The sequence below is a fragment of the Geotrypetes seraphini genome, chromosome 6 (assembly GCF_902459505.1).
Source record: "Geotrypetes seraphini chromosome 6, aGeoSer1.1, whole genome shotgun sequence".
Lineage (NCBI taxonomy): Eukaryota > Metazoa > Chordata > Amphibia > Gymnophiona > Dermophiidae > Geotrypetes > Geotrypetes seraphini.
Window position 1 is genome coordinate 110,473,470 of NC_047089.1, and position 26,535 is coordinate 110,500,004.

Sequence of the window (26,535 nt, forward strand, 5' to 3'; positions counted from 1 at the left end):
AGTGCTTCAGGGCCTCAGACCTCCTCTCCTTCCCCCTCCCTTTCCTCTCAAGCAACTACGAGTGCCAATGACACTCCCCCCACTCCCACCGGGTCCAGTGGAGCAGCCCATCTCCCTTGCTGCTGCGGAGTCTGGAGGTCATGGCATCCCCATCACTCACCATCATAGCAGACCTTCTTCTTCCCTCTACCTTGACTGTACACCATGGAGCTGGTGGAAGAGCAATGAATCAGCGGCAGAGAGTGGGAGCGTACGGGGAGAGGCTGGGCTCTAGGAAAAACCATAACCTGTGACAGGGGGTGGAGCTCTGCTCCAGCAGCAAGGCAGCAGTAGACGCACGCCACAGGGATTAGAAAAGAGAGCAGCCTGAAGTAAGGAACATAAATATCTAGTGGGGGGCGGGGCCAGCTGCACCATCTTGAAGCGTATTATAATTGGCTACGGCAGGGCTATCAGATGCTTCCAGGTACTAGGGACCTGCCTTGGCCACTGCTGCTCTGACCCACCAGAACGATCAGAGAGGCTGGGCTCTGTGGATCTTGGCTGAGGAAGAAGAAGGGCAGAGTGCGAAGAAGCAGCATTTAAAAAAGGTACCGGGGGGAAGGTGTTTAAAAAAGTGTATTTGCTCCATAAGACACCCATTTTTTGAGGGGAAAAAGTACGTCTTATGGAGCAAAAAATACGGTAATAATCAGAAGCAACTATATATGCTGGGAAGCTGATATGCATGGATGGGGAGAGGAACCTTGGGATGATAGTGTCTGAAGATCTAAAGGCGAAAAAACTGTGTGACAAGGCGGTGGCTGCTGCCAGAAGGATGCTGGGCTGTATAAAGAGAGGCTTAGCCAGTAGAAGAAAGAGGGTGTTGATGCCCCTGTACAGGTAATTGGTGAGGCCCCACTTGGAGTATTGTGTTCAGTTTTGGAGACCATATCTGAGGAAGGACATAAGAAGACTTGAAGCGGTCCAGAGGAGGGTGACGAAAATGATTGGAGGTTTGCGCCAAAAGATGTATGAGGAGAGCCTGGAAGCCCTGAATATGTATACCCTAGAGCAGTGGTTCCCAACCCTGTCCTGGAGGACCACCTGGCCTGTCGGGTTTTCAGGCTAGCCTTAATTAATATGCATGAGAGAGATTTGCATATAATGGAAGTGAGAGGCATGCAAATCTGCTCCATGCATATTCATTAGGGCAATCCTGAAAACCCGATTGGCCTGGTGGTCCTCCAGGACAGGGTTGGGAACCGCTGCCCTAGAGGAAAGGAGGGACAGGAGATATGATTCAGACGTTCAAGTACTTGAAAGGTATTAATGTAGAACAAAATCTTTTCCAGAGAAAGGACATAATTTGAGGTTGAGGGTTGGTAGACTCAAGAGCAATGTAAGGAAATTCTACTTTACGGAGAGGGTGGTGGATGCCTGGAATGCGCTCCTGAGAGAGGTGGTGGAGAGGAAAATGGTGACAGAGTTCAAAAAAGCACTACTACTACTACTATTTATTATTTCTAAAGCGCTCAGAAGAGCTTACAATTTAATTTAGACAGGACATTTTGGGGTTGGGGAGATTATGGTAGAAGAAATGATACAGTGAGTATAGGTATCTGACAGCAGTGAGTGGGAGTTAGGAGTTGAAAACAGATTTTACAAAGTGGGTTTTTAGCTTTGATTTGAATGCTGCTAGGGAGGGAGCACGAGGTATTGATTCAGGCAGCCTGTTCCAGGCATATGGTGCTGCAAGAAAGAAGGGATGGAGTCTGGGGTTGGCAGTGGAAGAGAAAGGTGCAGATAAGAGGGGCTTGCCCAATGAACGGAGATCATGCGGAGGAGCATAGGGGGAGATAAGTGAAGAGAGATATCGGGGGGGCTTCAGAGCGAATGTACTTATAAATCAGCAAGAGGAGTTTAAATTGTATTCGGAGATGGACAGGGAGCCAATGAAGCTACTTGAGGAGAGGGGTAATGTGAGAATAGCAACTCTCACGGAATATGAGTCGCGCAGCAGAATTTTGAACGGTTTTAAGAGGCCCGAGAGAAGTACGTTGCAGTAGTCTAAGTGCAAGGCGACGAAAGCATGGATAAGGGTTTTGGTGGTGTGTTCAGAGAGAAGAGGATGGATTTTGGTAATATTATAGAGGAGGAAGTGACAGGATTTGGCAGTTTATTGGATTTGAGCAGAGAAGGAGAGAGAGGAGTCAAAGATCACCCCAAGGTTGTGAGCCGATAAGACAGGAAGGAGGATAGTGTTATCCACCGAAATAGAGAACGGCAGGAGGGGGGAGGCGAGTTTAGTTGGAAAGATAAGGAGTTCAGTTTTAGCCATATTCAGTTTGAAATGGTGGTGAGACATCCAAGTGGCAATGTCGGACAGGCAGGCTGAAATTCGGGCCTGAACTCCCGTAGAGATATCTGGCGTGGAGAGGTAGATCTGGGAGTCATCAGCATAGAGGTGATATTGAAAACCATGAGAAGAGATCAACGTACCAAGAGAGCGAGTATATATGGAAAAGAGGAGAGGGCCCAGGACAGAGCCTTGGGGTACACCGATAGACAGCGAGATGGCAGCGGAGAAGGATCCATCGTAACATACACTGAAGGTATAACAAGAGAGATAGGAAGAAAACCAGGAGAAAGCAGAACCCTGGAATCCCAGCAAGGATAACACGTCGAGGAGGAGGCGGTGATCAACAGTGTCGAAGGCAGCAGACGATCAAGAGTACTAGGCATACTTGCGCGGTCTATGTCTGTATATGGCCTTTTGGTTAAGGATGGGCTGGGGAGGGCTTCAATGGCTGAGAAGGAACCGTATATGCTGGGAGGTGAGAAGCTGATAATGGGGAGAGGGACCTTGGGGTGATAGTGTCTGAAGATCTAAAGGCGAAAAAACAGTGTGACAAGGCGGTGGCTGCTGCCAGGAGAATGCTGAGCTGTATAAAGAGAGGCATAGCCAGTAGAAGGAAGAAGGTGTTGATGCCCCTGTACAGGCCATTAGTGAGTCCCCACTTGGAGTATTGTGTTCAGTTTTGGAGACCTTATCTGGCGAAGGATGTAAGAAGACTTGAAGCGGTCCAGAAGAGAGTGACGAAAATGATTGGAGGTTTGCGCCAGAAGACGCATGAGGAGAGTCTGGAAGCCCTGAATATGTATACCCTAGAGCAGTGTTCTTCAACCACCGGTCCATGGACCAGTGCCGGTCCACAGAAATTTCCTGCCGGTCCACAGGGCCAGCACATGCATCAGGCCCAAAACAATGTTCTTCAACCGCCAGTCCACGGTGCGATCAATGCAGCATTATCTTCGAGCCAGTTCCCTCTTCCTAACTGATTCACTGCACAAAGCCACAGGCAGTGGCTCCTACAGGCATCCTGTGCCTGAACCGGAAGCCTTCTCTCTGACATTGCAACGTCAGAGTGAAGGCTTCCAGATGAGGCGCAGGATGTGCAAGGTGCAATTAGTACTATTTGAGAAGTTAGTAGAAATGCCTGTACTCTCAAAATAAAATCTTGGTGCAGCAGTAAGTCCTACAAATTGAAATCTGATGCAAACTTTATAGAAAAGGCTCTTGAGTAATTATGAAATCGGAAGTCAGATGTCTTGTAAGTGAAACCCTAGGACTGTGAGCAGTGTACAGTAATCTCTGGTAGTATCCCAGACTAGTTCAAACTACCAGGATGAGTTAAAACCTCTAGATACACACATGAAAGGATCAAATAAAGGGTAGTTGCTGTGAGGTATGTATCAACAAACAAATCTATAAACTGCTCTTGAATGGTTACTTGTTTGGTTTTTGTCTTTCAATGTTATTTTTGTAACCCAATTATCATCTGGATAAAGTGACAGTTTTGTAGTTCTCTCCAAGTGCAAATAATATATTTTGCACTAGTCTGACAAAACTCTGTCTAGTGCTGTCACACTTGAAGGGTCCCACCAGCTCACAGACTACTGTAACATGAGAGAAGTTTAGTACAAAATAAGTCAGAAGTAAAGAAGCTACTTCATTTATACAATACCTGCAAAGAATCGTCCACCAGGATCTACTTTCCCATCATTGAATCTGTTGTTTAATTTATCCTCATCAACATGGGCAATAGTGGTGACAGACTGGTCCTCCCACTTAAGAATGCCAAACTTATTGCCCAAGGCAACAACATAACTCCCAGAGTTTCGGAGGGCCACTGAACCCACAGGAGCTTCTATAAATGACAAGAAATTTGTCTTGATTGACTGTAATTTCCAATCTTATTTCCCCTCTCCTCCACATTATTAATAATAATAACAACAGTTTATATAATAATAACAGTTTATATACTGCAGGACCGTGAAGTTCTATGCAGTTTACAATGATTAAAAGATGGTTATTACACGAATCCAATGACAATATTATTATATACATATTTTTTATATACTTCTGGAATTCTTTTGTTTTGATTATTGTAACCATTTATTGTTGCCCTGTTTTGTTTACTTATTTCTGTATTTTTGAAAATTTTAAGGTATAAGGGAGGGGGGATATTTAATGCGAGTTAGAATTTGATGATATATTAAGTGATGTTAAAGTATAAATGATTGTATTATATGTTGTGAGTTTTAAAAATGAATAAAGATTAATAAAAAAATAAAAAGAAAATTTTCAATAAATTTTCGAGACAAAAAAAAAGATGCTACAGATTGAGTAGGATTAACAAAGTTAAGGATTAGTGATTAACAGTTCTGGAGATCAGTTGTTGTGGACTAAGATTGCATAGGTCAATTACTTCAATACTTCAATACTATTCATCTCCAGCTTTTTGTCTGAATGTACTATCTTTGGCTATGCAGACAAAAATGTAGTTTTATGACAAGGTTGATGTCAAAAGGTTTCTGCATATCAGAGCATAGGCATTAACATTTCAAAATGATTGGGGTTGCCAAACACAATACAAATTACCCCTCTCTGGACAGAAATGAAGGAGTTTGTTCAATAAAAGCTGACTCCTACATATGAAATAAGAGTTGACTGATTACTCAAACATAGTTTTTCACATCTATCAAATTAAGCACTTCATATAAACAGTACATATGCAATAACTTAAGTACAAATTTTTATCTGTGCACGCAGAAATGTAAAATTTAGATGTTATACTAAATATGGGGGGTTATTTTTCACCATTAAAGTAATGTGCATGTTTTTCAGACTAATTGTGGATTACCGTAAATCTAAATACCCTCCAGTTTAGAAAACTGAGACATAAGTTTTTGTTTTGATTAAATTTGTTTATTGAATATAAATACAAGTTTGAATGATTTCTATTTGCTTTTCTGTTTATCAGAATGTAATTTTTAAATTGAGAAAAAAAAATAACTTTCATTCAAGATATAATATTAAACATAATTTCAATACCAAAATAGTTAAACCACTTTGGCTCCCTTTTATCAAGCTGAAATAGGGTTTTTTATTGTGGGTTGCTGTGGTAAAAGTTCAGAAGCTCATAGGAATTCTATGAGCATCGGAGCTTTTACCACCGCAGCCTGCGCTAAAAAACCCTACACTACTTGATAAAAGGAGGACTTTATTTAGAATGTTGATCCCCTTTTTCTTAAAGAATCCATTTTTTTTCTCGAGCAATGTCTCCAAACGAGTTAATTTTGATATCTCCTATTATCAATGCAATTCAGGGGGGTCTCCTTTATCACTATGGGCTCCTTTTATGAAGGTGCGCGAGGGGCTTAATGCGCTCTAAATTGCCACAAGCTCTAGCCGTTACCTCTTCCTTTTGAGCAGGCAGTAGATTTTCAGCTAGCGCGTGCTATAGCGCTCACTAATCCGGTGCGTGCAATAAAAACGCTAACACACCTTCATAAAAGGAGCCCTAGATCTAGCTCCTTTCAGCAGTTTTTATTTTTAATCAGTTGAATTAAAATGTCCCATATAATCACAACCTCTTCATTTTTCACAGGTCTCTTAAAGTCGTGATTCCAATGTTTTCCCGGTACAGCCATGTTGTGTAAACCAGTTTCCAATGGAAGAAATCTACAGCATGTATAAAAATTTTGGTCTGGATTCTGCACAGGGCGCCATAATCAGCCAGTGTCTACAAAAATGGTGCTGGTCATATGTCAATCACAATAAGGCACCGTTTGCAGAATTGCAGCTATCAGGAAAAGTAGGCACCGGAAACATAGGCCAGGATTTTAAAGGTCTACATTTCTGGCTCCTACTTTTGACTGAGAATCACACCTTAGATCATCACCTAAGGACATTTCCAGTGTAGACAATGCCTTCGGAATCAAATTCTATAAATGGCGTTCCAATTGTAGGAGGTGATAGGCGTCCTAGCTGTCTAACCAGCCAATTAGGACACATGTAAAAAAAACAACCCAACACCCCGAGGCAGGCTGCCTACACTGTAGGCATTTTTGCGAGCCTAGGGGGATTCTTAGGGCTGATTAAGCTTGCCAAAGGCTAGGTGCCTGAAATGTAGGCCAGCAAAATGTCTAATGTAGACCAGCAAAATACCTAAAGCTCCTCCAATGGGAGGGGTATCTGGCTAATTGGAGTGTTAGGCCACTCCCACTACATTCCAGGATGCACTGGTAATGAGGCATAAGACTCTGGCTGAGGGGCCTTAGACATTTGAGCCAATCAGGGCTTTAGACCCCTTCCTAGTGCATCACAGAATGCACTGGGAAGGGGAAGGCTCATAATTTTGCAGTGGTGGGCCTTCTGGCAGGAAAGAATGAGCAGGGGGGAGTTCAGGGGTTGCATGGGGCTCTTGGGGGGTGTCAGAGAGTTGTCAGGGAGTATCAGGGGTATCTTGGGGGTGTCGGAGTGGAGTCGGGGAGCGTCATGGGGTTCTTGGGGTGTCTGGAAGTTGTCCAGTGGAGTCTGGGAGTGTCAGGGGGATCTTGGGGGTGTCAGGGTTGAGTTGGGGAGTGTCAGAGGGATGTTGGGTATCCATGAGTATCAGGGGTGGAGTTGGGGAGTGTCGGGGTGGAGTTAGGGAGTGTTTGAGAGATGATGGGGCCAGTGGCAGGAGGGAATGGGCATCTTCCTCCTGCAGGGGATGCCTTGGGGGGGGGGGGGGTGGTGGCAGGAGGAGTTAGGCACTCCTCCTGCCGTGAACATTCGAAGAGGCTTCAGGGTTCCTGGCAGAAAGGAGTGGGTAACCCTCCTGTCAGCTGACTTCACGGGGGGATGGGTTCCCTGCTACAGCCACTAAACTGATCGTGGCAGAGGGATTCCCTTGCCACGATTAGCTCAGCGGTAATTGATCGATGGAATGGTCTTCCACGTCAGGTAGTTGAGGCCAGAACCACGCTCGACTTCAAGGGACGATGGGACAGATAGGTGGGGTCGCTCCAGAGGAATGCTTAAAAGATGGAGGGAGGGAGGAAGGAGGGTTCTTGAGTGGGCAGACTTGTTGGGCCATCAGCCCTTTTCTGCCGTCATACTCTATGTTTCTATGTTTTTCTATGTAATGAAGCTAAGGGGGGACAAGTTCAGGACAAATATCAGGAAGTTCTGCTTCATGCAACGAGTGGTGGACACCTGGAATGCTCTCACAGAGGAGGTTATTGCGGAATCGACCGTCCTAGGTTTCAAAAGCAAACTAGATGCACATCTCCTTATGAGAGGCATAGAAGGATATGGGTGACTAAAAATTACGTCAGGTGTACATCTGGCGGTGGCCTCTGCATGTGCCGATCGCCGGACTTGATGGACCGAAGGTCTGATCCGGAGATAGCGCTTTTTATGTTCTTATGAAAATCTGACTGGATTGCGGCCCTCGAGGAAGGACTTTGACACCCCTGCTTTATAAAATCAGGACCTCAATGTCTACAATAGCAGCGCCTGTTTTTTTTTACGATGATTTAATTGTTGTTTTAATAACAACATCAATTATGGTGCCAATTAACACCAATTAAATTAAGATAGGTGGCGATAGGGTGCTTATCACCATCTAATTTACAACACCATTTGTACTGAGCAACTAGCTATGAGGTTGAATAATAGTTTCCAGGTTTTTCTTATAGAATCTACATATGTCTGTCTTACTATTTTTCTCTGTGATTGCTGTATACCAAGGCTGATCAATTCCGGTCCTCGAGATCCAGGCCAGGTTTTTAGGATATCCACAATGAATATGCATGAGAGAGATTTGCCTGCACTGCCTTCTTGGTAAGCAAATCTCTCTTATGCATGTTAATTGTGGATATCCTGAAAACCTGGCCTACCTGTAGATCTCGAGTACTGGAATTGAGCAGCCCTGCTGTATACCATCTTATCAACTATCAATCTCTCATTATTAGGTTTTAGATCACACTCCTTAATCATTAGTTTGTCTGGGTTTGATCTTGGAGTAACATTTTGTAACTTTATTTATGCATTTATCACTTGTTTCTCCCTGTCTGCTGATCTAATTCTTTTTTCTCTTGTTTGCAAATTTGGTTTCTTCCTTCCCTAAGCTAATAAAACTCAACAGAAGCCATTCAGGAGGCCAAATACAGGCAATTAAGACAAACAGGGGGGCCTTTGATATGGCCTTGTATGTTTCCATAGCTCTAAGCTATTGTATACATCAGCATCTTCACTTCATCGTTCCGAGCATGATCAATCAAGATCTCAACACAAACCTGGGACTAGAAGTAAAAAAAACATAAGAATAGCCTTATTGGGTCAGACCAATGGTCTATCTAGCCCAGTAGCCCATATTGACAGTGGCCAATCCAGGTCTCAAGTACCTGGCAAAAACCCAAATAGTAGCAACATTCCATGCTACCAATCCAGGGCAAGCAATGGCTTCCCCCATGTCTATCTCAATAGCAGACTATGAACTTTTCCTCCAAGAACTTGTCCAACTCTTTTTTAAAACTAGCTACATTAACTGCTCTTACCACATTCTTTGGCAATGCATTCCAGAGCTTAACTATTTTTTGAGTGAAAAAATATTTCCTCCTATTGGTTTTAAAAGTATTTCCCTGTAACATCATCAAGTGTCCTCCACTCTATAATTTTTGATGAAGTAAAAAAAATCAATCCACTTGTACCCATTTTACACACTCAGGATTTTGAAGTGACGTGAGAAAAGGCAACAAGAAATCTTCATTTGGGGGGACAGTCGCCTTCCTCGCTGCCGGGTCCCACCTACTTTTTGTGTCCGCAGAGGAAGGCTCGAAGCAAGCATGAGCAGCGAGTTGTAGGTCTCTCTCTCTCTTCTGTGCCTCCCTCCCTCTGAGGGACTGCTTCTGACTCAGGCGTGGATTGCACAAGGAGCTGCTGCCCGTGGCTTTGAACAGAAAAATGAGCCGGCCAGAAACTAAACACTCAATCATTGAATACAGACCGTGGGCTGCAAAATAGTACCTGGCGGGCCACGAGTTTGAGACCATTGGTTTAGAGTCATCTGCAAATTTAATCGCCTCACTTGTCATTCCAATTTCTGGATCATTTATAAATAAATAGCACCAGACCTAGTATGGATCCCTACAGCACTCCACTATTTACCCACCTTCATTGAGAAAAATGACTGAACTTTGCCTCCTATCCCATGACTCTAATTTTCTCAGAAGCATATACAGAAGGAGGCATAGGGAACTTCCCCGCAAACATAACACAATTCTGTTCTACTCTGCAATATATAAGAGAACAATTAATAAACAGGAAACATGAAAACCATGTACAAACATGGCAGCAATAAAAATGGCACCAACACAACCAGCAGAACAAGAGGGAACTTGCCCTCAGAGTAAAAGAGCAAAATAAAGGCAAGAGAGAGTCCAAATCAATCAATGTGTAAACTTTATTATAAGAAAGTCCCAACAAGGATCTAGGTTTCGGCATCAACAGATGCCTTCATCAGGGGACAATAAAAATGTAAATATAGATGAACATGTATGCATAAAACAATAATAAAATTGTATATTGCAAGTGCAAAAATGATTAAAAACAAGATTTAAAAATACCAAAATTTATTTATTTTTCAATACCGTTCTCCCAGGAGAGCTCAGAATGGTTTACATGAGTTTATTCAGGTCCTCAAGCATTTTTCCCTGTCTGTCCCGGCAGGCTCACAATCTATCTAATGTACCTGGGGGGATTAAGTGACTTGCCCAGGGTCACAAGGAGCAGCATGGGTTTGAACCCAGAACCCCAGGGTGCTGAGGCTGTAGCTTTAACCACTGCGCCACACATTCCCCTTAAAAGTAAAAGGATGTTGGGTTGGGGAATGACAAATAACATACCATAGAGAACAAAGGACATGAATAACATTATAGAGTATTGCAAATAACATGCCATAGGGAACAGATGGCAGGCAAGTGTAATATAACAATAGGTACATCCACAATAGTACACAGCAAAAAAAAACCACCCTGACCACTCTTCTAGATAAGCTCCTTTCAGCTCTAGATGCACAGCGGCATTCAGAAACAAAAAATCCTGCTACACGTCCAAAAAGTCGGTTTGGTTATCGGCACTTCGACATCCTGTCTATTAGAATGTCAAAGTGCTGACTTAGGTGGGTTTTTAGATGTTTTAAAGTTTTGATTATGAGCCCCATGATATATAAGTATACAATTATATTTAAAAATGATACCCTTGTATAAAAGACATAATAATATGAGCATAACAGTAAAGTTAAAAAAACTTTGTAATAACTGATAATAATAATGATACTGACATACCGGTAAGTACACTGCAAAAATTAAAAATTGGACTAATGGAACATAAACCAAGCGGGTATTGTAAATGAAAAAATCCAAGTGTGAGATTTGATATGAAATTAACTGATGATGTTATGTCTGTGGTAACATAAGAACATAAGCAATGCCTCCGCTGGGTCAGACCTGAGGTCCATCGTGCCCAGCAGTCCGCACACGCGGCGGCCCAACAGGTCCAGGACCTGTGCAGTAATTCTCTATCTATACCCCTCTATCTCCTTTTCCAGCAGGAAATTGTCCAAACCTTTCTTGAACCCCAGTACCATATGTAAACATCTAAAAACTAAAAGAACAATGGTATTGGAAAGGGGGAGGGGGTGGGGGAAGGAAAAAAGGCAGGGAATAGGGTAAGGGGAATGGAAAGTGTCATTTCCTATTAGTGAAAACAGATAATATCTCTTGATTGCTTCTTTCTAACTATAAAATTTCACCAAAGTAAAATTTACGTATCAAACTATTTTAAATGAAAAAAGGAGACAGATCTAATAAGGGGCTAAATAATAACATCTGAGACATATGATATATGACTGCAACTTATTCTTCCATGTATACCAATGCAGCTGTAGAGTAAATTTAAATGTACCTAAGCATAGCTAAAAACGTTTGTGATTATTAGATTGTTCGAACAATGCGGAATGGGTATAATGTGGCTATTGAGACCAACCAATCAATTTAAAGTACATAACCACCGTGATGAAATACCTCATCATGAAATTTTTAAAAAAATTAAACATGCAAATCTCACAAACTTTAACAGCTCTAATTTTATGTTGTCCTGGTGGCCAATAGGAGGCATCAATAAAGCTAATGTGTTAAATATAAGAAACCCATTGACTTACGTCTTTGAATATGAAATCCCAAAGGAATCTACAATCTAAGAATTGTTGTAAAAACCATGGCTTACACTATGATATGAAAACCATAGTATTTCAATAAAGTTTTGTTGGAAGCCATGGTTTTTGTAACAATTCTTAGGGCTCCTTTTACTAAGGGGACCTTTTATCAAGGCGCGGTAGGGGTTTAACACACGGAATAGCTGAAATCGCTGGGATTAGGGGACACTCTAACTACATGGGTTGGGGATTGGATAAGCGGTAGACTTCAGAGGGTGGTGATAAACGGTACCCCATCCAAAACGTCGGATGTGACCAGTGGAGTGCCACAGGGCTCGGTCTTGGGCCCGATTCTATTCAACTTATTCATAGGAGATATGACCCAAGGACTTAGAGGAAAAGTATCACTGTTCGCCGACAACGCCAAACTTTGCAACATAGTAGGTAAAAGCATTTTGCCTGACAATATGACGCAGGACCTACTACTACTGGAACAGTGATCATCGACTTGGCAACTAAGCTTCAATGCTAAAAAGTGTAAGGTAATGCACCTGGGTAAGAGAAACCCATGCAGAACTTACACACTAAATGGTGAGACCTTGGCCAGGACCACAGCGGAACGTGATTTAGGGGTGATTATTAGTGATGACATGAAGGCTGCCAATCAAGTGGAGAAGGCTTCCTCCAAGGCAAGGCAAATGATGGGTTGTATCCGTAGAGGTTTTGTCAGCAGGAGACCTGAAGTCATAATGCCATTGTACAGATCCATAGTGAGACCTCATTTGGAATATTGTGTTCAATTCTGGAGACCACACTACCGGAAAGATGTGCTGAGAATTGAGTTGGTTCAGCGAATGGCCACCAGGATGGTCTTAGGGCTCAAGGATCTCACGTATGAAGAAAGGCTGAATAAACTGAAGCTGTACTCACTTGAGGAACGAAGAGAGAGGGGAGACATGATTGAGACATTTAAGTATATCACGGGCCGTATCGAGGCGGAAGATGATATCTTCTGTCTCATAGGTTCCTCGACCACCAGAGGGCATCCGCTGTAAATCAGGGGAGGGAAGTTTCATGGCAATTCCAGAAAGTACTTCTTCACCGAAAGAGTGGTCGATCATTGGAACGAACTCCCACTGCAGGTGATTGAGGCCAACAGCGTGTCAGATTTTAAAAGAAAATGGGATATTCAAGTGGGATCTCTAAGGGAGTAAAGTCAGGGGGGCGGGTCATTAGAATGGGCAGACTTGATGGGCTATGACCCTTTTCTGCCGTCATTTTCTATGTTTCTATGGAATACCGCATGTTAAACTGCCTACCGCGCTAGTCGCTAATGCCTCCATTGACAAGGCATTAGTTTTTTGGCTTGCCGCAGGGGTTAGCGTGTAATTAAATGTCCGACGCGCTAACCCCGCTAGCGCACCTTGATAAAAGGAGCCCTAAGCTGTGATAGCGTTTTTAGTGCATACAGCATTTTAGCGTGCGCTAAACCTACACTACATGGCTAAAACTAACGCCAGCTCAATGCTGGCGTTAGCGTCTAGTGTGAGCGCCAATTCAGTGCGCGTTAAGCACGCGCTAAAACTGCTATTGCAGCTTAGTAAAAGGTGCCCTTAGATTGTAGTTCCGTCTATTAAATGTCAAAATGTACAGTGCTGCATACACCTTTCAGTGCTAAAAAAGTAATAAATAGTAGTAGTAATTCCTGTGGCATCTCCTATTCATACATATATAATTTTTCCTTTTTGTCATGCTTATATTTATTTGTTATTTTAATTCTTTTTTTAAATTATTATTTATAAGTTTTCAAATTGCATACCAAGTAATCACTTGTACAGAAAGTAAGTTAGTAAAGATATGACTTATAACAAGTGTCTCAAACCCCGATTCCCCAGGTGGATCGGGTCACAATTGAGAACACATCTTTATTCGATCACTCAGTAGTGGTTCTTACCCTGGGACTTGCAGACACAGGGGAAAAGCGTTCGTGGTGATTCCTCACAGCCTTGTATCATAAGGAGTTTCATCTTTATCTAAGAGTACAATGGCTTGATTTTGCTGAACATAACAGCACTTTGGATGTAGATCCTGCTATCTACTGGGAGGCGTCTAAAGCGGTACTGTGCAGTCATATTCTTAAATATGTTGCCACTAAATGGAAAAAAACAGGGAGCTGATCCGCCTATCAGCCCAGTTGACCGCTTTACGAAAGTGCCACGTGGTGAGACTAGAAAGCGCAGCAAGATATCTATTACCAGAAATTTAAACTTTATCGGTGGGGTAGCAAGGCAGGCAAGCTCCTCGCCAATTTGGTATGACCCCATTGGAAGAAACAACTCATTCGGCTAGTGAAAGACAGTGGGGGGGGGGGAGAGCGGTCTGCTACACCACAGTGGTTCAAATACATACTCAATTTGTGGGGTTTTATAGGGCTCTATATGCCAGACGGGAATTTTCCATCGAGGAGCGGGATACATTTTTTAGGGGCAGCCACTGGGAGGGATTGAACATAGTGACGGATCTGGTAATAGGCGAAGAGATCATTAGCCTGTAGGTCAAAAGTCTGTTGCAGCTCGGCAAATGTGACCAGGCTCCCCTCCTCCGATAACAGGTGAAAAAGATATTGTAGACCTTGTGCTTGCCACCTAAGAAAGCTGGAAAGCTCCATTACCCTGTATAGGCAAATATAAAGACACCCTAGAAGACAAGTTGGCTGTTTTACAGACCCATCTCCATGTCCTTCTGGCCGGCGTAAAGATCCGCCACATGTAGAAAATAGCTCACATGGAACGGAGCCAGCAAAGATAACTCCAGTGGTGTAGCAGAAAAATCAGATGTTCCTCTAAACCAATCATTAATATGTCTCATCTGACAAGCCATAGCATACCAATGTACATTTAGTAAACCATAGCCCCCCCCTATCCCTGGGCAGACACATCCTTAGCAAGGGCATACGTGGTCGCTTACCACCCCATAGAAAACGCTGTAGCTCTTTCGTTAAACAAATGTTATGGACAGCAGCAGAGGTAAAACCTGAAAGCGATATAACCATTTGGGAAAGAGCACCATATTAAAAAGGGCTACCCGGCCCGCCACCGATAAGGGAAAAGTGGACCAATTCTGTAGGTATTGTGAGGTGTCTTGAAGCAATGGGGTGATATTGCTGGTGTAAGGTCTCGGGGGATCTGTACCCCCAAATAGCGAATTGAAGTCTGAGCCCACGTAAATGGGAAGTGACCGCTCCATGTCTGTTGTAGTGTCATGGGGCTAGCTAGGGCCATAGATTTCTAGTAGTTCAACGTAAATCCCGAATAAGATTTGAATTCGTCAAGCGCTTGCAATAAATATCGAACAGAGTGAGTGGGATCAGTTAGCAAAAATAATAGGTCATCTGCAAAGGCCAACACTTTGAGTGAATGAATCCTGAAGTCCGCACCCACTATGTCGGGGTCCTGAGACACTGTGCGAAGAAAGGGTTCGAGGTACAATAGAAATAAGAGGGGTGACAGGGGACAGCCCTGTCGAGTTCCCCTCTCAATAGGTATTGGGTCAGTAATAATGTCATTGACAAGTAGTCTTGCTGTTGGAGTGGAATATAAAGTGCGTAATGCCGAGGCGAACCAGCCAGATATCCCCATACAATTTAACACTTCAAAGAGGTACGTCCAATTGACCTGGTCGTACGCCTGTGCCGCATCCAAACTGAGTAGAAGCTTAGGAGTGTGATGGAGTTGCATGTGCGCTAAGGCTATCAATGCTTTACGTACGTTATGTACTGCTTGTCTACCCTATACAAAGCCGACTTGTGTGGATGCAATCAAATCGGGGAGAAGGGTCGCTAATCTATCAGCTAAGATTTTGGACAGAATTTTGATGTCTACATTCAGCAAAGAAATTGGGCGATAGGACTCGGAAGCAGAACTGTCTTTGCCAGGCTTCAATATCAATGTGATTAAAGCCTCATTCGCTTCTCCAGGGAAATGTTCATCCTGGATTACCTGGGAGTAATAGTCCCTCAAAAAAGGACTAAGCTGCCCTGAGAGCAGTTTATAAAATTCTGCCGTAAAGCCATCCGGCCCTGGAGCCGAAAAATTTTGTTGATTGTGGATAGCTTTATGTAGTTCTTTAGGGGTGATGGGTGCATTAAGAAACCTAACATCCGAGTCAGAGAGCGGCTGTAAACCGGAATCCGTGAAATAGTCCTTAATAAGGGGTTCAGCTCCTGAGTCCCGGCGCCCATATATCTTCCCGAAGTGGGACTGAAAAAGTTGTGCAATGTGTTCAGTAGTGTGGTGAAATTGGCCCATACTATCCCTCAATCCCAGAACATAACGGTGACCCCGCACCTGGGAAGTCAAGCGGGCTAATAACTTCCCTGCCCGATTTCCATAGCGATGATAGCGAAATTTTTGATACAAGAGCTTTTCACCGTGCGCTCATGTATATAGGAGTTGAGGGTCGTTTCCACGGAAGCTAAGTGTTCCCTAGCGTGGCGGGTCGGGAACAGGGTATACTGACGCTTAGCGCTTGCTAGTTCTTTTTCCAACCGCAGTATTCCCCGGGACAAATGGCAATTACGCGCTATTACATAAGCTATACAATCTCCTCTGAGCACCACCTTAGCCGTGCTCCAAAACAGTGTCAGATAAGAACATAAGAACATAAGAAGTGCCTCTGCTGGGTCAGACCCGAGGTCCATCGTGCCCAGCAGTCCGCTCACGCGGCGGCCCAACAGGTTCAGGACCTGTGCAGTAATCTTCTATCTATACCCCTCTATCCCCATTTCCAGTAGGAATTTGTCCAATCCTTTCTTGAACCCCAATACCGTACTCTGCCTTATAACGTCCTCTGGAAGCGCATTCCAGGTGTCCACCACACGTTGGGTAAAGAAGAACTTCCTAGCATTTGTTTTGAATCTGTCCCCTTTCAACTTTTCCGAATGCCCTCTTGTTCTCTTATTTTTCGAAAGTTCGAAGAATCTGTCCCTCTCTACTCTATGCCCTTCATGATCTTGTAAGTCTCTATCATATCCCCTCTAAGTCTCCTCTTCTCCAGGGAAAAGAGACCCAGCTTCTCCAATCTCTCAGAATATGACAGGTTTTCCATACCTATTATCAGACGTGTTGCTCTCCTTTGAACCCTCTCAACTAATGCCATATCCTTCTTAAGATACGGCGACCAATATTGGACGCAGTACTCCAAATGCGGGCGCACCATCGCCCAATACAACAGCAGGATAACTTCTTTCGTTCTGGCTGTAATACCCTTTTTGATTATACCAAGCATTCTATTCGCTCTCTTAGCGGCCGCTGCACACTGTGCTGACGGCTTCATTGTCATATCCACCATTACCCCCAAGTCCCTTTCCTGGGTACTCTTATTCAATAACATCCCTCCCATTGTATAGTTGTACCTCGAGTTTCTGCTCCCCACATGTAATACTTTACATTTTTCAATGTTGAACTTCATCTGCCATTTCGCCGCCCATTGCTATGCTGACCATTAAAGTCTAGGAATTCACCCCATTTAGTCGTTAGGTATGTTTTGAAATGGTCATCAGAAAATAGATAACTAGGGAAGCGCCAACGTACAGGTCCACGTAAACCGAAGCCCATATTCACAGCTAGCCAGATCATCGCGTGATCTGAAATCACCGCCGGGCCTATTACCGCTGCATCCACATTTAGAAATGCTCTGCGTGTGGTAAGGATGTAATCTATCCTAGATTGTGTGTTATGTGCTCTGGAGCGGTGTGTGTAATCCCATTCAGTGGTATGGAGAATTCTCCACGGGTCTACCAGATCTAAAGTGGCGCAAAGATAGGGCAGGCCTCTGGTATGAGATATACTCGCACCAGGTCCAGGCTGAGAACGATCACAAATCGGGTCAAACACCTGATTGAAATCCCCTGCAATGTATACCAGATCAGTAACCCGCCCAAGAAGCATGGCAGTGAGACCCTCAAAGAAGGAATGGTCATAGGTATTAGGTGCATATACATTCATCAAGTAAAAGGAATATGTACCTACTGACAACTGCAGCAAGAGGTAGCGGCCCTGTGGGTCCGAGGCTACTACTTTCACAGTGTAAGGCAATGTCTTACTAATCAGTATCACCACCCCTGCCCGCTTATGAGTTGAAGATGCTGCATGCACTGCAGCTACCCAGGACCTCCTCAATTTCTGATGTTCCAAGTCTGTAAGTCGGGTTTCTTGCAGACAGGCTATGTCGACCTTATGTCGTTTGAGCTGTGTTAAAATTTTTGTTCGTTTTATGGGAGAGGTAATGCCCGAAACATTCCAGGATACTATTCTCAAAGTGTTAGCCAGCAGGTACAAAAGGGGCTAGTACAAACATATAAAATGCTAAGTGCAGAAAAAATCCACCCCGGGTTCCCAGCCATACCCAGGGCAGCCACATAACGCTCAGGACCTGCCCGAGCAGCACCAGTACCATGGTAAATGTCAGGTGCAGGAGTCTCGCAGCAGGGTCTGATCCCACCCTTCCCAATAATCGAAAGAATACCAGCAGCAACCACGTAGGCCAAGGACTCCCCCCCCTGGAACCCCAACCCCCCTCCCTTCCCAACCTTCTCCCCAATTGCATGGTTGTGGTCACAGCCTCAGGTTCGCCCTAGGCGGTCCCAAAGGTGTGAAAGATCACAAAACAATGCCACTCTGGGCCCCTAGTTCCCATACAGTAAATACAATAGTCATAAGAGCAGTCTGCAGAGCAAATGAACGTTAGGATGAGCTCAAATATACAGTATATCAATTTCTGAACTAGAACAGGAAAAAACACAAAATTGTAAACAAACTTAAACCAGAATAGCAAGTAACAGCCATATTATCTGAGATCCAGGCTTCCCCCAAACCAGGAGATCCCGGTGCATCCACAATGCCACAGGCACATAGGAGCATGACAAACAAGGAAGCACACCAAGTGCTCTTTCATGTAAGGTCCGACTGGGGCAACACCTGAGTGTTCACATAAAGGAGAGCCCCGACCTTAAAGCAGGTCGCACCTACAGAGCCCGGCATTTCCCTCAGCCCCAGCACTGTTTTTCTTGCTGGCCACCGAGCCCTTGCCGTTGCCAAGGGGAGAGGAGCGTGGGAGCACTGCCCCCTCCCGAAACTACAGGAGAGCCCCGACCTTAAAGCAGGTTGCACCAACGGCGCGCCGCCATTCGGCGTGCCGACGAAGGCGCACGACTAAGGCGCGTGTGCCTTAGCACGCGCCTTTGCGAAGTGCCGGCGAGAGGTGCCTGCATTGAAACGCTAGACTCACATTCAGGAACCACTCAACCAAACCTCCCATCCTGAACACAGAGGCAGTGACCTACTTCCACGACTGGTCCCCCGGAACCACGGATCTAAACCAGGCAGACCCACCCGACAAGCTCCGAAAAAAAAAAAAAAACCCAAAAACTGAACAGACCCCTAACTGACCGGACACCTGCACTACGAATCCGGACCAAGAACTCCTACCCGATAAGTATCATTGAAACTGAAATATCTCCCTATAGTCAACAGTCTCGTAATTGTATAACCTTTAACTTAACCTGTAACTGTGTCAATAGACAATAGTCTCACATAGTCAACAGTCTTGTAATTGTATAACCTTTAACGTAACCTGTAACTGTGTCAATAGACAATAGTCTCATAATTGCATAGCTGTTAACTCAACTTGTAACTGTGTAACCCTACAACTATATGATCAATAGCCTTGTAATTGTTTAACTGTGTAACAACCTCCAACCTGCTATTATGTAATAACCTCTAACCCGCAAGTATGTAACATTATAGCACCTTTGTAGCATCCTCCAACCCGTAACTACCATAGTTGCCTTTAGCCCCATACAACAGTACAGCTGCCAAACCCCCCCCTCTCCTCACACGTCAGTCATATAGACACCACTGCCTGATCACCATCCAAATAGCATTTCAACCCGTTAAGACACACAAAAAAAAAAAAAAAACCTTCACAATCTTCCATCAACAATCCCTTTCCCCTCCAAGTGCGCCACTATGGCCTGGTCTAACTCTCACCAATTGCGCTATACTACTCCTACTCTACCTACTCACCACCAAGATCTGCACAGCCGACCCAATACACTCTGCCCCCATCCCAGTTCACTATTCCTCATACCGTCTGGCAAAACCCAGATCTCACACACTCACACCTCTCACACCACACGACCACCTAAACACAGGTCCTTTCCCATCCCTCAATCCTCCCACCCCCCACAAACCAACCAAGCACCGCATGAACCAACCAAACCACAAACCAACCAAGCACTGCATGAAAAAACAAAGAACACTGAAAAAACTAGCCTACTCCCACAATTCCCCAACGGACCCCACCAACTACCAGAACCTTCAAGGTTACTACCTAAACATAAGATCGATGAGGAATAAATCCATCCTGACTAAAGACTGGCTGACCGAAACCAATCCCGACTTTGTCTTACTTGCTGAAATCTGGTTACTATCAGACACAGACATCATCATCAAAGACTGTCTCCCTCCAGGCTTCAATATTTTGTCCCTAGCCAGAACCAGGGGAAGGGGAGGAGGCCTAGCAATAATCTTCAAAGACCATCTAAACTGCACCACACTCAACACCAAATCCTCCCCCAACCTAGAAATACTAGCCGCCTCACTAACTTCAAAGGCCTTTGCCTCCTCCCTAACAATCACTCTCTTTTATATCCCCCCCCCAAAAATGGACGGTAGCCAGGGAGGACTTCGCTGAATTTTTATTAACCAACTCTTTAGCAAGCCCATACAACCTTCTATGCGGTGACATCAACATTCACCTAGAGCAAACAGATCAGCCAGATATATCCGACCTCTGGTCACTAATCTCACAGCTAGGTTACTTCAAACCTCCACCCATCGTAACCCACCAAAGAGGTCACCAGTTAGACCTGGTGACCTTCTCCGCCAAAGAACCAATCACTCCCAAATTCGTGTGGAAACAAGACAACTGGACAGACTCCCTATGGTCCGACCACAAACTTTGTAGCTTCTCCATTCACTACCAACAAAAAACCACCATAAACAGAAAAGCAAGAAACACCAAAACCCACACCACTAGAGTCAAGATCGACCCGAACGAATTCTGGTCCCGCTACGAAACTATCACAAAACAAAACGAAGAAACGGACCAAATCATGACCACCTGGATCAAAGACAGCACAAACATTCTAAACGAAATAGCCCCCTTAAAAACCAGCAGAATTAGATCCTCAAACCAGGAGGGCTGGTTTGACCTAGAGCTACTACAGGCAAAAAAGGACCTCAGAAAATCGGAGAGACAATGGACCAAATCTGGAACCCAAGAGCACAGAATAGAATGGAGACTCAAACTAAAAAACTACAAAACCCTAACCAAGGATAAACGAAAAAACTTCTATGCCCAAAAAATTGGAAATGTCACAATCAACAGTAGTAACCTCTTCAAACCTCTTTACAATCTCGAGACAGTTACCGACAACCGGGACGAAGAACCCACACTAACCGCCAACTCCCTAGCCGACTTCTTCAACTCCAAAATACTGAAACTAAGATCTTCGATAACTGCCCTTGCCAATCCCCACGGGGACTTTCCAACCCTCCAAGACGACAACAGTTCCAAACCAGACCCGGGGTCCAGAGCAGACCTAAACTGTGATCAATTCACTACTATCGATTGGCAATCCTTCAACAAATTCTATAACAAATATACCAACTCCTTCTGTAGACTAGACACCTGCCCCCCTAACGTTATGAAAACGGCTCCAATCCACTTCAAAGCATATATGCTGGCATGGGTTAACCTCCTACTATCTACCGGAAGCTTCCCAGCAGAACAAGGCCATATCTCGATCACCCCAATCATAAAAAACACAAAAGAACCACCCAATATCCCGTCCAACTACAGACCGATCGCAAGCATCCCACTATTCACCAAAATAGCAGAAGGGCTGGTTAATGCCGAACTTACCACATACCTTGATAAATTCAATATCCTAAATGAAAATCAATCAGGCTTTCGCTCCAACCACAGCACCGAAAGCATTATAGCCTCTCTCCTAGACCACCTTCACACACTCTTCAGCCAAGGCTCCAGCGCCTTGATTGTACAACTCGACCTGAGCAGTGCATTCGACCTGGTCGACCACATTCTCCTTGACTGCCTCACCTACATAGGCATCTCGGGCCAGGTCCTTAACTGGTTCCACGGGTTCTTACGGAACAGATCATACAGGGTATTCAAAAATGATGCCTTCTCATATAGCTGGGAGAACTCCTGTGGCGTGCCACAGGGCTCCCCCCTGTCTCCCACCCTGTTCAACGTCTACCTCGCCTCCCTAGGAAACCTTCTGCAAAACCTCAAGCTCAAATTTTTTATCTACGCAGATGACATCACTATAATCATCCTGCTAACCAGTTTCACATCAGAGCTCCTTACCTTCCTTTCAAGCATACTCAATCAGATAGAACACTGGATGTTATCATACAGACTAAAACTAAACCCGGATAAAACAAAATTCTTCCTAGCAACCCCCAAAGATAAAATCAAAGACACCACAATTCAAGTAAAAGGATCCGTTTTCCCCCTTGAACAAAACCTAAAAATACTGGGCGTCACACTAGACAAACATCTATCCCTTGACAAACACACGGACAATACCGTCAGAAAAAGTATCTCGGTGCTTTGGAAACTCCGCACCATAAAAAAATACTTTGACGACACTTCATTCCGCCTGCTAGTACAATCTTCCATCCTTAGCATATTGGACTACTGCAATATCATTTACTTAAGCTCCACAAAAAAAACCATCAGGAGACTCAAAATGATCCAGAACACTGCTGTCCGCCTCATATTCGGCCTGAAAAAATGGGAACACATCACCCCTTTCTACCACAAACTCCATTGGCTGCCATTAGAATCCAGAGTCCTATTCAAATTCGCCTGCTTCTGCTATAAAACAGTATTTGGTTTATCCCCAAGCTACATCATCCCTCACTTCGCCCTGAATCACAGCATCAAGGACTCCCGCAGAATCCAACTATTCGCCTACCCCTCCCTTAAACTTTACCACTCTAAAAAATTCCTCGACAAAACCCTCACCTTCCAAGCCACTAAGCTAAACCCATGGTTATCCCAAATGGCCCTCAAGGCCCCCAACTACCTCGGCTTTCGATAACTACTCAAAACCCGCCTCTTCCAAGACCAGGATCCCAACGCCCCTTCTATCTAACAACCCCTCTCCCCTCTACATCCTTCCCTCACCCCCCCCCTGGCAACTTTGATCAATTTGTTAATGAACCGCTTGTAACCCCACTCAACTGATGTAAACCACTTGTAACCTTGTTTAATTGATGTGAACCGCCTAGAACTCTTCCGGGTATGGCAGGATACAAAAATAAAGTTATTATTATTATTATTATTAAATGGGTTTTTCACCAAGTTAACCCAGACCCATCCCTTGTTTCATCAATGCCATCTGCCCCGTTACTTCCCCAAGTGCAGGACCCTGCACATGCTGTCCCGATGCCATCTGCCCCGACACCTCCTCAAGGACAAGACTTTGAACCTACTGTTGCTCGACGAGTACAGTGGCAGGAAGATGGCACTCTCACATCTCAAAGTGCAACAACCCCGGCGCGTTATTCTCCTACCACTTGGGCCACAATGTCCCAAGACGTAGATGACGTTATGTCCAAATATGCAATAGTTCAACCGGTTATTGCACAGTCCCCAACATCCCCCACTGGATCCTGTGTTGACTTAACCTTACAGGAGAATATGAATAGGGAACTTCTCAATATAGATGCACTTATACGAACACAAAAGAAACAACACCTTGAACAGGAATGTGCCCGAATAGCCAAAGCCACCGTGGCTCAGGCCACCCAACCTCATCCCAACACTTCTACACCTGCAAGACTTGTAGAATCTCTCAAAAAGACTGTTCTTACCCCTAACGTCTCATTCCCGTGTTCTGCACAAATTGTAGCAACACCTGTTGTTATACCCCAAACTCCTATTAAATCTCTTAAAACACCCTTCCCCCGGCCTCATACCTCTCCTTTTGAAACTTCTAACCTGCTCCTCTTCACCTGAGCGCCCTTGGTATCATCTTCCTCCTGAATCGGCTTTACTCAGACCCCCTTACCTCTGAACAGGAACAACCTACCAGCTGTCCCAACTCCACTGATTGCGCCCGCGGTGACAGATGTCACAATATGGTTTTGCCCAGGTTCATACTGACTTTAATTGCAGACTTGTTGGATGCCGCTTCTGCCTTGGCTTACCATCATGTCCAGATCCCCCGAAACTATATTGCCTCTCGTAACTGTATCTTTTGTCCCCCACATAAAAATATCTCCGATGGTAACATAGTTCCCTTCCCAACTCCACTTAAAATTGCTACGCCATCCCTTACCCCTCCCAATTCTTGCTCACTCAGAGATCAGTCCCCTCCTGCCCCATTGGGTCCTACCCCACTTAAACCTCTCACACCTGGTCCTGATGCCCCTATGCTATCTAGTACTCCATTCTGGAATGTGCTTGCTTCTGCTCCCTTTTCCCCAAACTGGAAGTTACATTCTTGTCCAAACCCCCAATATTGTGCTTTAGAAGAAAAATGTTCTGACAGAGGCTCGCATGTGAGCTATGCAAAAGTACATATGGAACCCCACTGTACTTTTTTCCCATTGCAGGGTCTGCCTTGGCCTCCCTTCCTGTCCTAATCCTCAGGATTGTACTACTTATGGCAATTGCATTACCTTTTCCCCACATATCAATCTTTCTGATGGTTCTAGCCCTTCCCAGTAGGACCCTAATGTACCAAGATTCCATCTGAACATATTTTCACTTCAGCCTAAGCCCCAGTCAGATTGTGGCTCAACAGGAGCACTCTTCCTTTTATGTTCACCCTTGGATTGATAACCTAGCTGGCTGGACTGAATCATTAGCCCGCACAAATGATTCCCTTCCCCCGAGAGGGGTCCTTTGAAATCAAACACATGAACATTGCCCACTTATGCATTCGCCAGGGAGTTCATGACCCTGGCTGGAACCTTAAATATATGAAAGAAGGCCTGAAAGTGTGGGAAAAATATGAGTGTAAATTCTATGGCCAACCTGTAGAGCTTTCCACACCTGTTTCTGCCACCCAGATGACACAGGGTCCATCCACAGCCGCCCTAGCCCTTCAAGCTCCACTCCTGATTAAGCAAACTAATATGGGAACAACCAAGACTGATTATGTTGCTTGGAGTTTTGCAGACAATCTTTCTGTTAAAGCTCAACTTCCGCCCCTTCTTTCTGGGGCTTCTCCCTGGATCTCTAAATTTGAACAGATCACATCCCAGTGGAAACTAGCCCTTGGAGATATGCATTCCCAACTTGTAGAATGTGACGGCAAAGTCACTACTGACATATTTGCCGATGCAGGGATTGCCAATTACACTATTGATGTCAAAAATTTTGATGGTGATCGTTTTAATAATTACCGATCTGCCGTCTGGGATGTCCTGCGCTCTCGATACCCTAATGAAAGGGATATGTCTAAACTTACCTCTCTGAAATATAAGACTGGTACTGACATCTACTCTTTCATTTGGGACTTCGAGGAAAGCTGGAGACCCTTGTTCTAAAAATAAAATAAAGAGTTTGGCCTTTCAGACACTCAAGAATTCCATGCTCATAAGTATCCAAACTAAATTGGACAGTGTTGTTGGCATGGCTGGCAAGCCTTGGTCTGAAATTGTTTCCCATATTATACACTATTCCCAACTCTTAGATGACGCTGAAACTAAAGAACACAAAGAGCTGCTCCAACTTCAAAAGAAAGCTTTAGCCATACAAATTCAAGGACAAACCAATCACCCTGATTTTAACACCACAGGCAAATCTACTGACACTGTCTCTCAAATGAAACAGGCAGTGCAGCTTGTCCAGAAAGAAGCTATTCAGCTTGCACAAATTCAGTGGGCCCAAAATAACACTCCTTGGCCACAGAATGCCCACAGTTCTGGCGCAGGACCTCACGGTATCCAATGTGCCGGACATGGAGCACCTAGAGGCGGAAGTTATCGTACTTCTATAGATAAATCCCGAATACAGTGTTGGACCTGTAGCAAACATGGTCATTATGCTTTTGAATGCTGGTCAAACAATCCCAACAGGGTGGAAGAGGGGGAGGACGCGGACACAGTATACCCCCTCCCACTCATAGTGGTCCAAATAACAACCCTTTTACCTATACCCCAGACTTCCCATATCCTCAGCAATGGCAGGAACCAACAGGGGAGTTCTCTCCCGCCAATCCTTATGATCAGCAATGACTAGCCCAATATGTACATATAATTTCTGCCACTGCACAAGCTGAACATGAAGCTAAACATGTACAAATTGGAAATCAAAAAGACATCCCTTTTAGTGTAGATACAGGAGCCACTATGACTTCTATAAACTTTGTCCCACCCCATTATTCATACCATCCCCACAATAGAGATAGAAGGGGCAGCACAGCAGCATCACATCATCCCAGATGTTTTACCAATCATTAATGGACAGGTGGTACTTTCAGATATTCTGTATGTTGCCTCCTGCCCAGCAAACCTTTTGGGTCGCAATGTGCTTTCCAAAATTCAGGTCCCTCTGCTGAAACCTTACATCGATGCCCACAAGAGACGCCCTCTAAAAAGACAGTCAAACCCTATAAAGATGGATTTCACTTTTTTGTAGATGGCTCACAAACCAAGACCGGTACTGCCTTTGCTTGGTTTGTATATAATGTCAAAGATCAAAGTTGGGAAAGCGGCTGGTGCACAATACCCGCTTTCCTTACTGCCCAAGCTGCATAACTAGCAGTCCTTTTGCAAGCCCTTGAAACCTATCCAGATCATAATCTCACCATCTATTCTGATTCCATTTATGCTATCAAATGCATCGAAGAGAACCATGATAAGTGGCAAATCAGAGGATTCATTGATAGCACAGGAAAGCC

General features: G+C 44.4%; 1 protein-coding gene across 7 annotated transcripts in view; it reads right to left on the bottom strand.

The window, feature by feature from the left end:
- The window catches only part of RGN (regucalcin), a 677,053-nt gene that overhangs the window by 372,586 nt on the left and 277,932 nt on the right, over positions 1-26,535 (bottom strand). For 6 of the 7 annotated variants that reach the window (XM_033948729.1, XM_033948730.1, XM_033948728.1 and 3 more), the window contains exon 3: positions 4,008-4,190. The exons of the other annotated variant lie outside the window; for it this stretch is intronic. In XM_033948729.1, the coding sequence (XP_033804620.1) occupies positions 4,008-4,190 (183 nt within the window). The remainder of the gene's footprint in view (positions 1-4,007; positions 4,191-26,535) is intronic. 7 annotated transcript variants of the gene reach the window in all.